The sequence below is a fragment of the Eupeodes corollae genome, chromosome 1 (assembly GCF_945859685.1).
Source record: "Eupeodes corollae chromosome 1, idEupCoro1.1, whole genome shotgun sequence".
In the NCBI taxonomy this organism is placed as follows: Eukaryota; Metazoa; Arthropoda; class Insecta; order Diptera; family Syrphidae; genus Eupeodes; species Eupeodes corollae.
This window is the reverse complement of record NC_079147.1, coordinates 6978577-6997061: the sequence shown is the minus strand read 5'-3', so window position 1 is coordinate 6997061 and position 18485 is coordinate 6978577. Positions and strand designations below refer to the sequence as shown.

The 18485-nt window shown below is 34.7% G+C and overlaps 1 protein-coding gene across 10 annotated transcripts in view; it reads right to left on the bottom strand.

Moving 5' to 3' along the window:
* LOC129941371 (sodium/calcium exchanger 1) overlaps positions 1–18485 on the bottom strand; it is a 216246-nt gene that overhangs the window by 168816 nt on the left and 28945 nt on the right. For 2 of the 10 annotated variants that reach the window (XM_056049988.1, XM_056049990.1), the window contains exon 2: positions 11641–13785. In XM_056049988.1, coding sequence (XP_055905963.1) covers positions 11641–13484 — 1844 coding nt within the window. In that variant the 5' untranslated portion in view covers positions 13485–13785. Of the gene's footprint in view, positions 1–11640; positions 14941–18485 lie in introns of those variants that run through there. The other 8 variants (XM_056049993.1, XM_056049995.1, XM_056049992.1 and 5 more) reach the window with 6 other exon arrangements.

Below are 18485 nucleotides of genomic sequence, written 5' to 3'. Positions count from 1 at the left end.
CAACCTTTTTCTAAAAGAATAATATTTTAAAATCATATAAAGGTACCAAGATAATACTTCTTGACAGACACATTTAAATAGATTGTTGATTAAATATATCGTATTCGTTAATCCGATGCAGTGGCGCTAAACTAATATTGTTGGTATTAACAATACATACATACATACAAATGTATCAAATGCATTAATTTGGATAAAAGAAAGGAATGTAATTAAAATTTTGTGAAAATACTGCGCTCTTTCGGTCTCATGAGAGGGGTTTACATTTATATTCAAAATTTAACCTGAAAAATAAATGCCATTTTATAAACAAAAAACCCTTGATATTTCAATTTTTTTTTCGAAAATCGTTAGAACGTTTTTTTTTTAAATTATTTTTTTTATATATAAAATTTTTCAATTTCGTTCTAAAAATTATAAATATTGTATTGTTTTTGAGGTATAGAATTTTGAAAAAAAATTCAATATTTATCTAAAAATCCAAACAAAAAAAAATTGCACTTTTGATAATCAAATATTGTTAAGGCAATATAACAGCTCGTTCAGAAAAAATTATTGAAATCGGTTCATAAGTTGCTGAGAAAATTGAAAAAACAAAATAACGGTTCTATGAGCGGTACCTTTCCGGAGCAATACAAAAATATGTTTTTCTTACAAAAAGAAGTCAAGTTAAAAAATAAAATTTTAGAGAAAGTTTAAAAAAAATCTATCATAATATATAATAAAAAAAGCATGGGGCCACAAACAACAAATCTCAACAAATTTTGCACAAATGCAAAACTTGTCATATAGTTCCTATATGTCGCAAGGAAAAATGGCCTTATTATCTTATTTAAAAAGTTAAATACGCAGTTAGTCATATTTCCCATTATACGATTTTGGGTAGGCGCATTAATGTTAAACCATACTGACGACCAAAAAAGTGGAATAAAAACAATTTGGCTTTATTTCACTGTGTTTAAAGTCAATAAAATCAAACCTTTTTTCACTTGGCTTTATTTCGCGACACACAATGTTGTCATTAAAATTGTCCTATCAGTATAAGTTTATACAAGATAAATACAGTATTTCAAACTTCCCCGTCACTTGCTCAATCACAAACTTTCAGAAAATCTTTCTAAAACCAAACATAGTCTTGTTATGTCATCGGACCTACAAAAAGCTTTTGATCGAGTCGCCATGATTCCCGTCCTTACACAAATGTCGCAAGGGGGAGACCCCTTTCCGATAGTCAAACTTATCGCGTCCTTAATGACTTCGAGAACCTTCCGACTTAATTTTGATGGTTATAAATTCACACTCTTAAAACTATAGAAAATGGAACTCCTCAAGGATATCCTCTCCCGGTAGCAATTTACAACAACTATGTTGATGCGCTTTTAACTAAACTCACGCAGATTGAACCTCAACTTGACTTTGTTGGGGTTTATGCTGACAATATTTATTTAGTAGCATCCAACGACCCGATGCAGGTGAAATCTATTTTAAAAACTACAGATGGGGCTATCCACACATGGTCGAAAGGAAAAGGTGAGATAATCCCTCCTTCCAAAATAGATTTATGGCACCTATGCTCTATGCAGGAAAAGAAATTGTAATCCATTGCCATTTAATATTCTCGATACTGTAGTCTCAGCTTCAAAAGAATTACAAAATTTTGGGTATTACATTAAGTTCTAATTTAAAATCGAATATTCAGGTAAAAAACGTAAAAATTCAATTAAAAAAAAAACGATATAACCTCCTAAAAATGATTTGCTCCAAAAAAAAGAACGCCATCTTGAAATAGCCTTAATAATAGCAAATACACTCGTTTTAGGTACTTTAAAACATGGACTTACAACCTACATGTGGACAACAATCAAAAACTGCAAGAGCATCGACACCGTGATCAACAATTGCTTTCGTTCAGCCTCAGGAGAACTAAAATCAACAAGGATCAAGGCTCTTAGACTTGAAACTGGTTATCATTCTTCTCATAACTTTGGCAAAAGAAGAGCTATTAACTTAGCAAGCAAGTCCCTTGCCGATCCAAAGTATCCCTTGTATAAAATTACCAATTCTGTAACTAATTCAGAAATAATTTGTAATTTGTAATTTTATTTATTAGCGTTAATTTATCGTTTTTTTTTACAAAATGGCAATTGCACAATTTACATAGATATGGTTTCAATACCTTACTGATGTCAATAATATGTTTGGGAAAAAAAATTAAAAGAACGTGATCAAATATAATTGGAAGGAAAAGCTAATGTAAAAACCTTCATCAATGATTACATAGTAAATATGTTTAAATTAAGGTGGGAACGAGAGTTGAGATGGTAGTTTTTCTAAACAAATTATTTGCAAGTTACATTTATTTTACAGTTTGTGTAACAAAATAAATAAATAAAATAAATAGAAATAATGCTAACAATTGTATATAAATATCACAGTACAATACTATTTTTATTAATAGTTAAATCAGTCTTTTCATTTTGATAGAAGTAATAAACGGAAAACTCGATATATACACTTTTAAAGGCATGTAGCTTTATAAAAGTAAAACTAAACTCCTTGTTTGAACCAGGTTCAACCAAAGATATTCAGACCCCTTGGAAACAAAATCTGCTTCAAATATATACAAAATATGCATTTAAAAAGAATAATACGACGGATGATATGTTCCAAGCTATACACCAAGAGATTATCAAAAAGGTCAACCGTGATCACATTTTGTATAGAGATGATTACTCATCTTTTGCCATAATCAAATCGGAGAATGCTGTTTAAACCTCTTCGGTCTGGCAAGGACTACTACCTAATGAAGCAGGCGCCAGGCAGCTGCATTGCTGCTCTAGCAGTAATTCAAAGATCTATTGTAATTGCGAAAACAGATAACTTCGGATATTAAAAGCCCCTAAAAATGAGACAAACCGATGCCCTACTCTGGAACAACTAAGAAGCACAATGACAGAAAACATACTACTACCCGAACCCCAGAAAACATGGGTACCAGAGCATTGTGGTATCAAAGACAATGAAATGGCGGATGATGCAACCAGAGATGCTACTAAATTTCCACTTGTAGCTTGAAGTTAATTGGAATAAATGCAATGCTTTTAATCGTATACATAATCCACATCACCATCGCACTCCATATAATAGGCAACTAACAAGGGAAAATTGTAAAAAGTTACTCCGAATCAGAGTTGGAAACACTACTTTTACGACCAAACACCTATGTACATTGTACATATACAATAATGAACTCCCATAATTGTGTAAAGCCTATCATGAATCAATTCATCACATATTTGAAGAAATGTCCTTTATCACGGCAGATCGATCCTCACACTACTATTCAAAAAATTATCTACCATTCTTTATCCAGGCGATCATGAAAAAATACAAAGAAAAGCTTTAAATATTTACAATAAATTTACTGAAATCTAATGTAAATATTTCTGATTTTAACTTTAAATGTTAACTTTAAAGTCATTACTTTCAACAATCACTTTGTTAAAGTTTTTCTGTAATTTAATTTAAGTGTTCTAAGAGACGGCATCCCTTATGGTCTTGTTGGCTTGATGCCTTATTAAAAAATAATTTCTAAATTTGTTTGTAAATTATTTGATTAAATAAAAAAATAATCCTATGTGACCAAACGGAAATATAAAGAATTTCGAAATACATCAACATTTACAATTTATTAACGACAAGGTTTGTTGGTTAACTTTACTTTTATTATCTGTTCAAACACTGATATTTAGGTACAATATTATTATTCCAAATGTCAAGGTAGTATTTTGATTTCTTATCGAAGGTTATTCATTTTTGATTACAGAATACAAAAAATCAATTTTGAGATCGATAAATTTAAATCTAACATGACATATATTAAATATGTTGGCAACACTATACTTTCATTTCCATTATATCATACTGTACAGAAGTGACATCACTGAACAGTATTTCGCTCATACATAAAACTATTTTAACATTCAAAATCAATTCCATACACAATACACATACATACATACTCGTACACCCACTCACAGTTTTGCGTAATGAAATTTAAGGATTTATGCATCTATTTATTTTTTAAATGTTTTCTCTCTCAATTTTCTATCGGAGAAAATTCAATTCAATTCAATTTTAGACATTATACCTTCAACAACTGAAAACCTTTAAGATATTAAATTGTTTTTATGTGTTTTGCAATCAATATTTTGTAATTGCATTCAAAAATTCCAAACAAACACCTTTTGGGAAGATTTTCAAATAGGCAAAAGTTGTTTTTATACATTTCAGGTTCAGGAAAGTGCAAAATATAAAACACCATCAACGACCTACCGTTCCTCAGCATAGCATTATCCAACCATGCATTGGGTTGGGTTGAGCTCGGGTATGTCATCGCTTGACCACTAACAACAACAAAGCGTCATGAAGGTAGAAGCTCCTTTTCTGACATGAACCCAAAGCCACCACCCACTTCGCATCAGCTAAACGTCGTCGTAGTCATCAACATTCCCACATCGACAACAAAGTACCAGGTGCCCATGATAGGCTAGGACTGCGCTGTTATGCACTCCCGCTCGCATGTGAAAGTCGTCGAGAGTGCTGTTTGATAGGGGGCTTTGCGGGGATATATTCCCATGAAATTACACAATTTGCATGCAAATTTGATTTGATTTCATTTAATAAAGAAACGGATGAGTTTGGCTGAAGAGTCCTCCTATACGCTTACGCTCTGGTTTGGTGGAAAGGCCAGGGGATGGAAATTAGAAAAAAGAAAAAATGTTGCATGCCGCATGCAGCGATTCAGTGACGACGCAGCTCTATAAACGCATTCACACACGTATTTCCTTGATAAATAAAGGATATTCGTTGGTCTGTCGGGCTCGAAGTCGGAATCGGAAATGTGCTGGTAGTTCATATTCAAAATCAATTTCATTTATATTTCCCCAATTATTGGGCTTTGTGATATCTACGACCAGACCAGACCGTTTTTGATATAGAATGATAAATCTGAATTTGAATTCCGTTGTTCGTTGATATGCGTAGCGTATCCGCGTGTATTATAGTCCTCCAGGGGTATGTCACGGCTCTTTATATATCTACTACTTACAATGCAATATAAAATGTAGAGGCGTTTTGCCTCTATTCTAATTGAACACGTCACGAATGCGATGATGAAATCTGACGTACATGTGTTACCTACACGCTGCGCTGGTTAAATAATTATGGTGTCATTCTCATTTCAAAGTATTACAGCTTAATTTTATGTTACAAACTCGTATACGTACTTAAGTAGAAATTCAACTATTAATTGTTTTCTCTGTGGAATAGTATTTTTGTTATAAATTAAAACGGTCAAGGATTTGGATTCAAAATGTCTCTATTTTGGTTCAATTAATGTTAACGAACAATTAAAGATTCCTTTAGTTTCAAGGTAGTTAAGGGTTATGTGTTAATTTAAATTCATTTAATAAATAAATTAGATGGCGCAACAGCTCCATCCAGAGAAGTCCGGCCTAGGGACTTAAAAATCGCAATCATACCTGTGTTCAAGTAATGTTGTCAAAGATGGAGGGGTTGTACAATTTGTCTACGGAATCCGAAATTTTAATTTGACAAAGAACTTTTCATAACAAGATTTACTTATGAAGGATTTGTCATTTCCTCTGAAGATGCCAATACCTATTAAAAAAAAAACTTAAGATGGCACAGGTAGGGATTGAATCAAAGACTTCCAGCATCTCAGTCACACGCACTTACCATCACGCCAAATATTACTAATTTATATATTTTTAACAAAATTCGTTATAAAAATTATACTGATCGACAAAACTTCGTCTTTTTCTGTTACACAAACAAAACAATTCATTTTAAAAGATCAAGATGTCCCAAATTCGAATCACATTTTTTCTATGACATTACGTTTTTAAAACAAACACTTTAAAATGGTAAAACAACCTATAACGTTATTTCTCTTAACAATAAATTGTACCTACCAGTCTGGCCGTTATGTCAGCAGCAACGTCTGTTAGGATCTCCCTTACATTAAAGGTACCCTTCCGTTACTCACCTCAGTGTGCATTTAGAAAACGGATAAAATGTCTATTTTCGTAAAATAATCTTTTCCACTAAAAAGGCCTCTCGTCGCTTTTTTTGAACTCTGTACAAGAGATTAGTTTGCAAGAACGCTTCTTTTCATCAAGGTACCAAGGTATTACACCTGGAATGCAACACAAAAAGGATGGAAACGTCGCGTTCAAGGAGTGCCAGTTCTAAATTGGCCTGGTGTCAAATCCGGAGATCCCTTAATGAGAGTATGCACGGTCCATGTTAGTAACATGGAATGTTCCTGTTTGAGAATGATGTAACATCATGTGCGTGGGCAAACCTCTTTTAATGATCTAAAAAATAATCAAGAATTTACAACACTTCTCTAAAACATTTCTGTTAATGGAAAATTTTGAAGCACCAATCGATTTGCCGTCTCAGTTAAATAGAGTGCAGCTTCATATGAAAGCAACATTTGCAATAAAAATAAATAAAGCTCAGGGGCAAACGCTGAAAGTTGCAGGTGTAAATATTTCCCATTGACAATTATATGTAGCGTGCTCACGAGTCCCAAACCAACTAAATCTTTACGTTCTGGTCAGGAAAGGAAAAACAAAAAACGTCCTATATAAAAATGTATTACAGTAACCTATCTTCTTCTCAAAATGTATTAACCTAACCTAACCTTATCTATCTCGGCACAATTCAAACATACGTACAAAAAGTACAGTTCAGGTTTTTCCATACTACTATCCAAATAAACTATCTAATGCGGACAAAGTAGCATGTAAAAGCTAGTATCTTATAAATTAGTAACAAGCTAATATTTCAGATTGGTAAATCAAGCGAAATGTTGTTGAAAAAAGTACAATTGAATAAAGTAATCTACATAATTTAAAGAATTTGAATACTGTTTTAAAAATAACCTTTAAAATTTTTGTTGCGTTTCCTATATACTAAATAGCGCGTGAGGGGGAGTTTCACAGTCGCATTTGGTAGCCAAATTGGATACACTGTCATATCCTTGTAAGCTTAGACGAAAAATATTATTAAAGGCAACATTAAATTTACGCCTACATTTGCAATATAATTCTCAACCATTTATTAAAATTGTTATTAATAAAGTCTTGTCAGGAAACATGCGTGCCTTCACTGGTGTAAAATACTAGTTTATCAATAAAGTACTTATCGCACCATAAACTTTGCTTAGAACTCCATTGATATGGTTGTCCATGTTAGAGCGCGGTTAAAGTTGACGCCATCCTTAACAGTTTGTGTTTCTACGGTTTCAATGGGCGCATTACTTAACGAAATTGAATTTTAGGGTTAGAGAAAATACCATTTTTTTTAATTTAATTTTGTTTATAATAAGGGCATACTGAAGGGGATAATACTACCCTAGCCAAATCAGAGGAAAAAAAAACTTCTTGCATAGTCTTAGAAAACCCAAACATCTTGCAGCATTTTTGGCAACATCGTGTATGTTCGTTACACAGTTAGTGATACCCATACCGAGAATATCTAGAATATCCTCGATGCAAGAGCCAGTATGGGGGTATATCTCGCTTTAAAGATACAAGGCAGCTTAGGGTTTTCGAAGCATTAAATTCCACTCGGTTTTTTATTCCCCATTGTACAATGCTGTTTAGGTCGTAATTTAATGAGCTTTTCATATTTTTTGTTGCAGTTCCAAATCCGAAGAAGAGGGATGTGAATCTGAACACGAATATGAAAACCTAAGAGTACTATCGTCAGCGAAACAATGTATTCGATTAGAAGTTGCAGACAAGAGATAAATAAAAAGTGTTGAAGACAGAACAGAGCCCTGGGGCATACCAGCATTTATTTTGTAGTTTTCAGACTTGAATCCATCCAATACAACTTGTATTGAACCATTCGAAAGGTAACTACTAATCCATTGAAGGAGAGATTCATGAAAACCGAAAGTACGCATTTTCGATAAAAGAGCCTGATGCCAAACCCTATCAAATACTTTTGAAATATCAAGTGCAATAATCTTACTTTCTCCGAAACGATGTAAAGATTTATTCCAGTGTTCGGTGAGGTAAACCATGAGATCCCCAGTGGACCTATTGCTACGAAAGCCGTACTGTAAGTCATTAAGAATCCTTCTATCCTTGAGATAATTCTTGAGCTGATAAGTAATCAGCATTTCCATGACCTTGGAAAGAGGGACCTACATAAGTGCAATCTTTCTATAATAAGAAGGTGAGGAAGATTCGCCTTTTTTGGGAAAAGGCTGGACAAATGCAGTTTGAAAAGAGACCTGAGGAGTAGGACAGATGAAAAAGCTTACGCAGTGGTTTTGCCAGCGTTGAAAAAAACTTCTGCAAAACAATAGCGGGAATACCATCCGGACCAGCAGATTTATGTATGTTAAGATGTCTTTAAAAAACGGAAACTTACCTTCTTGACCCTAATAAACTTTTTACAGCTCGCATCGAACCATGCTATTTCCTTAGGTCTGATACTTTCAACCCTATTCTAGATAAAAGTTCTCATTTCCAGGTGAATTAAACTTGTGCTCATATCAGCGCTGGCGTCAACGTCACTATCGAGAAAGCATATTGACCATTTAAAAATCCTAAAATATAATTATTGAGACCGGCCCAGTTGGCTCTCTCGTATTGCCAAACGGTTCTTCTTTCTTAAGCTCGAGAATTTAGATTTTCTGATATGACACAATGGTCAGATGCGCTTAGAGGAGATAGAACACTAATGGTGTACTAACCAGGGTCAGAATTAAGAAACAAGTCAAGAGTGTTTTCTGCTCGACCTACCACGCCCGATATTCGATTGGGTTCATTGAAATCGTCCGTAATAACGATTTCAGTGCGTGGAAAGGACGCTTTAATTCTTTCGATGGAATCAGACGCATCAAACTCACGAGAAGTTGTCACTCTGTCTAGATTGGGGCTTATTTATGAATAATTAACCACAGACAATTGAAAGAAGAATTGGTGCAAAGGACATATTGTTGCTAAAACTGATAAACAGCTACATTCTTAATGTATATGGCAATGCCATGATAGGAAAAGAATAATGGCACCAAGTTATAACTTCTTACGGTAGACATTTTTTGAAAATGGTGGCTGATATTACCACAAGAAAATATTTTTGGATAGTTTTAGATAACTTTCAATTATTTCAAATAATACATATTTAAAAATAGAAAAGGTCAAAACAATTTTCACACTGTTATCTGCTCGTTTTCTTTACTAAGTGTCGTGTAGGCTCATGGGCTTCACGTGTTTTTCAAATTCTTGATGGTTTTATGCCAAGTCGAGCTGCTGAAAATTAACACTGTAACTGTTGCTTAAAGTTTTGTTTTTCTTAAAAGTGATTGAATTCATTTACTGTTGTTCAATTGTACACCAAAAGTTGAATACAAACTCAATTTAAAATCGTCCATGTGCATTCTTGACCAATTTTTAATTTCGAACTAGTAGCTTCTATTACAAATTTGTCATGTCAATACCTAAAGGTTATGTATTTTCTGTTACTTTAAATTTTAACCGATTTCTTCAAACAAGGATTTTAAAGGATTTCATGAACTTTATTTTAAAATGAAACTGGGAAGCAATGCAAGCGAGATTGTGAACTAAAACACTACGAAAAGTTAACAATATCGCTATAGCCACTTTTTCCAAAATTGAATTCTTATAAAGACATTTTGTAATACGCTCAACAGTTTGAGAGTTAAAGTTCAGAAGGTGCACACAACTCAAAAATTTTTTGCGGTTTAAATGAATGTTAAACAAAATTAAAGTTTCTTAGTTATCTATTAACAAAATGATAAAAATGTCATGTTCGCATGTGTTCTTAAGGCCAAATTAATTGTGCCTTAAATGTCCAAGCTAAAAACTTCAGTTTTGAAAACCTTTATATCTTAATCTTATTTTACATTACTATTTCCTTTAAATTAGCTTTTTTAAGTATTAGTTAATGGATGTTCTCTAATGTTATATATCAATTTGAAACTAAAATTAAGGAAATACAATTATGAAGTGAAACTGTATTTAATTCAAGATCAATATCTAATAGTTTATTAAAAGTTCAATTTAGAATTAGAATTGTATGTCCACCTTGGGTGATACAACTGACACCACTGGCGACCACAGTTGCGGTTGTTGCGCAGCCTGTCGTCGTCGTCGCGGCGCGCGTGGCGTTGGCAAGCCTAAGTGACAATAGTAATGCAATTAGATCTTTCTCTTACATTGATTTTGATAAAGATATTTAAAACAGTGTTATCGACATTGAGTTTCTAGTGTATACACAACTTGTTATATTTCTTTAAATTGCTTTCAATTGAAAATCTAGTAAACATTGTAAACTATCCGTCAATTTTTCAACGGTCCCATAATACAATACAATTATTTTCCCAACTCTATCGCGAATGTTGTATCCATTCATAACCCTTATGTATGTATATGAGTTGCCTCATCGTAACTAGCCTCCAGAGCCCAGGAAAATATAAAGTTCTTATTTTTGTTCTTGTTTTGTAAATTAATCCTGCCCACAGTCCCATCACATTGTACTTTCACAATATTTATTTGTCTTTTTTCTTCCACCACATTCCTTTTGAAGTTCTTTTTATTTTTATTTATTTTTCGTTCTTTTTCTTTATTGTGGAGCTTTAGAATCTATTAAATTTCTAATATCGATTTTAAAAGTTAAAGCAACAAAATAAAGAAATAAAATAAAATTATATTCTTCATGGTTTTGGTCTGAATTTTGTTGACATTATAAAAGCACGTTCTATGGTTTCCTTCGAAAGAGGTTGAAAATACGAATACGGTGGGATGTATTTATATATGTACCTAGATAAACAAACTTAAGGAGAGCGAGGGAATATAGCAAAAGTATGACATATGTAGGAACTGTGTACATAGAGGGGTAATGTTTCTTGCACGAACCATGTTATTTCCAATAAATCGGTAGAGAGAAGAATATTATTTTTAAGCTTCTACACAAATAAATAATTGGTTTTGAAGGCTTTGAAATCTTATTTCTATAAATTAAAAAACGTAATAAAGCTAAGCCGTAGGTATAAACGATGACAACTTTAAATGTTTTCTTGCAGGTGAGCTTCCCTGATATCTGGTGACATGATTTTGATAGGTTTTATTTGTTTTTTTTAATCCTCACAAAAAGATTACATAAGTAACGGCAGGTCAAAGTTATGGTTCAAATTTAATCCGCTGTCAGTGTTTTAACCTCACTAGTTTCTATGGCTCAACAGATTACCGCAGTTATTGAACCTCATTTGCGAAAGTCACCCTTAAAATAATTAGACTTTCCTGGACTACGACCATTGTTGAAATCCCAATAAAATTTAAGCTTAAACATTCTTGCTTGAAGCTCGAAAATAAATCAATTTTTGATATCGACTTTCCATCGATTTTTTAAAAGTCGTATTCTTAACAAAACTCTGTAAATTCTAACTTAACATCAAGTATAAAACACTTTTATGACAAAAGTGATAAAACTTTATAATCAACAATAATTTAAGGAAGCTTATTAAGAAAATTTAAAATTTTGATAAAAAATATATAAAACATTTCTACTCACTCGCTTTGATTATTTTCGAAAACCAGCTCTCCTTGCAACGGCTCGTAATCCTTGCCGGCCCTTGCTGTACCGTCTTCCGTCCAATAGGGCACCACAACCTTTCCTCGAGCTCCGGAAAATCTTTGAACTTTCATATCATACGTTCCCACTGATTCAACAACTTCATGTTCCTTACTCGCGAACGCAAATATACCGCAATGATCGTCATCGAGAATCATAACGGTTGCCACTTTGGGGGTAACCAAAACACCTGGCTCTGATGGATTGCTAAGCCTAACATAAAAATGCTCATCTTGTTCGAAGACCTCGTCATCAATAACTTCGATGCGGAAGCGTTGTTCATCGACGCCAGGCATAAAATTCAAAACACCCTTTTTTCCAATATAATCAGATCCGGCTTCAGCCGAACCGTCTTCTGTTTCATATTCAACTGTCATATATGATGAGATATCTCCACGACGCACCACACGAACCTCGAACGAACCACAACTTTCCATAACCGTGTAGTGTCCGGGTTCGAAGTAGAACTTGCACACTGAATCGTCTGAATCACCTTGAACATCGACTTTATGCAATTCAGCCTTGACTTCGCTCAGATCACTCTGCGCACGCTCTTGAATCTTTCTTACTATATTTCCACTGCCCATCATTTTACGGGTAGCTTGCACCCTGTAGAAGGCCCTTGTCTTGGGGCCCTTGTTTATCAATTGTTCCTGGGCCATTAGTTCTAATTGCTCCAGATCACTTTGTGGGTACTTCTTGCGCAGGTCTCTAAGCGTTGAAATGTATTCACGTCGCGCCATTTCGAATTCCTTCGTCTCCTCATTCACTACACCACCATTCTCTTCTAAAATCTTTATACTACTTGCGCGGTTATTCATCTCCAGGACGGCATCGCCCTCAGCACTGACAATTACGCCGCGTTTATTCATCCGATAATTCTTATCGAGATACTTGTAGATGAGCATACGTCTGTCGGCAATGTAGGCGGTGAGTACGGTAGCTGGGAAGAACATGAACGTCAACAGGCCTTCCCACACCTCGACCCGTCCTGGTGAGATCTGCGACAATATTAAGTACAACCAAATGTAAGCAAATACCGACCAAGTGGCCGTTACAAAGAACACTCGCAAATGCTTGATCTTTCGAACCTCTCCATCTGGGATCACAGCAACACAAAGTGCAATGATCACAAACAAATTATAGGCAGCCGATCCAACAATTGTCCCAGGCCCTAAGTCGCCGGCTTCAAAATTTTTCGCAAACATTTCAATTACCGACAATAGAATCTCTGGCGCACTCGAGCCAAGTGCCATCAATGTCAGATTGGCCACTGTCTCGTTCCACACGCGCACAACAATCACTTGTGTTTCGCCGCTTGGCTTCTTGATGATAACCTCCTTCTCCTTGGACGTGATCACTTCAATCGCTGCCATAAAGCGATCGGAGACAATTGAAACACCAATAAACAGGTAGATCATTGCCAACGCATAGACCAATCCTCTGCCAAACCGATCGCTGAACGTCAGATTATCCTGTGGCATCCAAACGCTCAGCATCAAACCATCCTGACATTGAAGAGTGGTTCCGCTTTCCTGGCGTTCGGCTACTGTCGTATTAATCGGTGTTGCTTCCGTCGAATTCATCTCTAGGTCCGATTGACAGTAGCCGTATGGTGCATGGACGGCCATCAAGACCGCAACTATGCCAAATGCTAGGGCTGTCGATGAAATTGTATACTTTCTAATTTTTCTACTTGATTTGCAGTATATTGTTCCCATTTTGGTGGTGTCGGTATCGGTGCAGGTGTAAGCTTTCGTTGTTTTCTTAATTATGGGAAGCATCTTGTTGTTTAGAAGAGGCTATGCTTATGCTTGATGTGTTCTGAATTTGAATTTGAAAATGGCGATGACATTCAGTCAAGTTGTGAGTTTAGAGTGTGGTTCTACTTTTGTTTTTGAAAGGGTGGACTACGACGACGACGACAACAGCTAGACGAAAATGATTTAGATGACAGTTGTTGTTGTTACTTTCGTTAAGTTCAGCAGATTTTTGCTATCTCATGTTTAAGTCGTGAAAGAATTTCGATATCGATATTTTATTAATGATGACACAGTTCAAGTTGATCAAAAGGTATTTACAAATCTAAAATAAATAAAGAAGGGAAACACGAACTTTAGAAAAATAATCAATTTTTAATTTTTGCGCGCACTTTTTTTGACAGCTGTCACTTCAAATTTGAACGAAAATTCAAAAATAAAAGAAACTAAAAGAAATAAAATTTTATTTTTGTACAACCGAGAAAGGGCAGGGGTATATAATAATTTCACATATCACACTCAGACATAAATGACTAATTGGTGACAGTTGTCGGGTCGGCGTGATTTGATTATCTCTTGGGCAAGAACCGATTACACAAATTTGATTTTTCGCGTGCACTTCTAACTGCCACTACCATCGACCGCAATTGAAATTGGTTCGATTGATTTAAATAAAACCAAAAAAAATAAAACGAAACTGAACGAAAAACGAAATAAAATCGAAAAATCTAGCCTTGTCTGATTATTTCAGGTGCAAGTCATAAACATTCATAAATGTGCAACTGTAACAAGGAGGCAGAGGGCCAAATTATCCATATTTAGTTTGCAGCACAGTTTACGTTGGTGGATATAAATAGAACTTTTTCAGAGATGATCTTGCGTCGAAGTCGGCTAGAATATTTGACGTTCAGGCGGGCCGATCTGTTTCTGTTTGTATTCCCCCGACCGCAGCGCGGCAGAACAACTATGGCAATGATGGCGGCGACGAACGGCGCGGCGGCGACCATTTACATAACGGCCCGTCTGACTGATTACCACCGGGTAGACCGAACTTAAGATGCACACAGTTCCCGAGTCACACATGTGTTTTTTCGTTGTGTTTCTGTTGTTTTGGTTGGTTTTTCATGATATTTATTTATTTATGTTGGCAGCCAAAATAGTGATATTTTTACAAGCTACTATACTTCTACTTTAATTCTGACATTTAAGACTGAAACTTGATGTTTTCATTCCCTGATCTCAACTCTGTATGAACATTGAACATAATTTAACGAATATTTTACTAATTTTAAAAATTAAAATAATTTATGTTTCACTAAGCTGCCCGCGTTCGCGGCCGCGACTGCAAAAAGGAAGTAGGTACAACCGAACAATAATAATAATTCAACTTTGTAGCGACTATGTTGATCCGCTGCCATACACAACTGTCGCTGGGAGCACTAATCGATCGTTTCTGGGTTTCTAGCGATGCGCGGTGGAATCTAATCATCGCCGCTGTAATATGCATCACTTGTGTGTTTGGGACATTTGCTGCTCATTTTGCTGCTTTTGCTGCTATTCTGCCCGCTGAAGTGCTGATGGTTGTTTTAGTATGCGAAACAGGGTTGCCATCAGACAATTTAAAAATGTATTTCTATGTCGTAAGGGTAAGAATAAGTACTCAAGTTTTTTCTAAATTTATTATGAACGGTGGGGTAGTTAAAAACTATTTTCTTTTATTTATCAGGAATCGCTAAAACACCTCCCTCAACAATTTCTAAAGGCTTTATTCAATAAACGCTTCAGATTCGGCTTTGTCTGCGTTACGGTGGGCCTGCTTCGAGGTTGCTTTGAATGACATTTCTATTATTTCATTCCTCCAAAAAGCAAATATTTTGTTTGTTGACATTTTCTTACAGCTGTTTAGCTTTCAGACAAAGCAAATGTTCAGATAATTAAACTAGAGCTTCCGTTTGGAGTCACATTACGTTACATTAAGTTTTTTTATTTACGATTTTCAAACGAAACGTGAGGTCGAAGCTCCAGTGTGATAGCATGCATTGAATTCCTATGGCTGAACTCGTAAACGTCAGGTGAAGCCGAAGCTGAAACGTGGTTGTAATTCAGCCATAAGCCTAGATATAACGTTACAATGCCCCTTTATAGCAGCGTAAGGGGCCAGTAATAGCTATCATTAGTTTTTATCACTTAAATCATTCATTGGAAGTTTTTTAAATTCTGTCATTGGACACACAGCTCCTTATTGGCATCAATAATTTTTTGCTTGGAATCAAGTATTTGAAGTTAGAATTCATCATTGGAAGAAGAATACAAAGAAAATGGAACGCTGTCAGTGGAATTCTCAGATCATTTTAAACGATTTCATAGTTGAAAAGTTAAAAATGAACTAGACAAGTTTTGCGTTAAATAATGGATTTTGTTTTACTAGAAAAATCTATAATTCATCAGCTTTATTTTGAAACCAAAGTTGGCATACCTGACTCTCTTAACCGCTTTAAGATCTCGAAACAAAACTGTCAGTGATGAAAACCAATGACAGCATTTTTAAATGTCATGCAATCCTTACTCAAAAAAGTCTCTTGTACAAAATAATTTTATCAAAGTTAAACATTTTTGTACTGACTACCTAATTAATACGTTAATATTTTTGGGGAGCTGTAATGACTGTCAAGGCGTAATTACATGGTAGTTAAGTATTTTAAGCAGTTTAAATTGTAATAAGTTTCATTTTATAGTAATTATAAATTTGTCATTGGTAACACTGATTTACCGAGAACCTAATTTCGTTCAGGTACAATAGACAAGTATCCGGCCGTATTATTTCATAATGTGTAAGTTGTAAGTATCTTAAACTAGCGGTGCTTTTTTGAAATTTCAAAATGAAAATATTTGGAAATTGAAGAATTTAGTTTTATATTATAAGTTGTAAGTTGTTTGTGAAAGTACTACTCGTATATATGTTTGTTCAAAGCATGTGTACTTATTTATATAATTAAAAATATACTCGTAGAATATCATTGTAAAAATATGTATTGTAATTTTATGGTAAGTCGGACAGATGACGATGATGAAACGATCACACAAAAAGTAGAAGCTTTTATTTTGTGTTGGCTGTCATTTTATTATGCGGTAATAATATTGTTTAATGATCAATGCAGTTTGTTGTTTTGAGGTTTTTAGAAGTAGATTACATACAGTGTGGGTCGTTTGATTAGGCGTAGGATGTGAATGCTGTCGAACTGTTTGTCTTCTTTAAAATAGAATTCTAATTAAATTACTTATAAATTTCTTTAAAACAATGAAATTTTTCAAAATTTTCTTGACAGTAAGAATTACTTTCTTAAAAAACTCTTTCCCAAATAATACAATCTATGAAACGAAAACCACCATTAGGTTTTTAAAAAGAAACAAATTTTTCTATACTAAGAGGTTAAATCAATTCGAACCGAATTTGTTTGTTTTTTGAGTTAATTTCTAAATGAGTCTCTTTTTTGATTAGACAGCTTTGTGAGCAGGTGCCACTTTTGAAGCTCTTATCTTTTGGCATTTGAAAGGAAAACCCACCAGCTTTTTTAAATTTTAGTTTCTTTAAATTTTATTAGGAAGCTACAGGTTAAATATTATTCAACAATTATTTGTTAAATATATTTCTCAAAACATCGAGATTAAAATCAATGCTATTGCAAATTAAATTCACTTTTTTAATGCAACGCGTGATTGGTTCATTACGGCAATAATTTGTGCTTTTAAACTGCTCATAAAACTGGCAGCGTATAGTTCTAGAGGGTTTGTTAACACAATTAACTAATGTTAATAAAGGAGGGCAATTGATACGAAATGTAACTATGTCTCTCATGAGCTTGAGTCGCTCAGAAGAGAATACTTGAAACTCTTTAACCGAGCCAAATCCACAAGACTAGTCTCTCTAGAAGGAGGCACTAATTAAATCTAGCAATCTTCTTGAAGATTCTTATGTGGCACGATAGAAGAAAGTTCTGTAGCCTCTAGGTTACAGACAAATTGTTTCAACTAATCTAGCGATACCAAGCTACTTCAAAAATGCAGACGGCTCCTAGACAAATTGAAGTAATGAATCGCTGAATTACTACTAGACAATCACTTTCCTGGCAGTTCTTTTACCGAAACTTACAACAATTATATACGTTCAAGTCCCAATACAACATACACACAAGGTCTGATCACAAGGGGCAAGCTACAATTGGTTCTCAACAGCTTCAAACCATACCAGCCGAGCTACAAAAAACTTCTGACATAATTGCAGCAATCCTTGAGGAAATTTTTAGCATCTGTCTTTACCTGGTCCATATTCCCTTGGCGTGGAGAGCAGTAAAAGTTGCTCGCAAGTCAATGCGAAAGATCTGTGACCTATAAGTCTATCATCATTCCTTCTTAAGATTATGGAAGAATTGAAATCCATTCAATGACAAGTATTGATACAAGACTTTTGTTTTCGTCTCAACATGCCTACTGTAAAGGAAAGTCGGTGGAAACAGCGTTACACACCTTAGTATACACCGTCGAATATTCCCTCCATCATAAAGAGTTCATTATGGTTGCTTTCCTTGACACGAAATTGCCTTTAACAAAGTGGACACATCTGCACAAACATCTCTAAATGTAGAGAGTTCTATTCGGGAGTTGATGCATTTAATGCTGACTAGCATTAGAATAATCAAGTCAAAACTGGGCAACTCTTCTGGCAGCCGATTAGCTAGTAGACGGACACCGCAAGGTGGTGTTCTATCCCCTTTCCTCTGGAACCTAGTTGTGAATGAAATCCAAACTAGTTTGAATACGGAGGGTTTCAGGGTGATCGCCTACGCGGACGACGTTGTTATAGCAATTTTAGGAAAGCATCTTAACACTATAAAAGAACTCTTACAAAATGACTTAGACAGACTAATACTTTTGGCTCATCGGTGGGGACTGGGTGTTAACCCACATATAACCAATTTAGTCTTATTTCCGAGGAGATACAAAATTTTATGTTTCAACCCTCCCTAT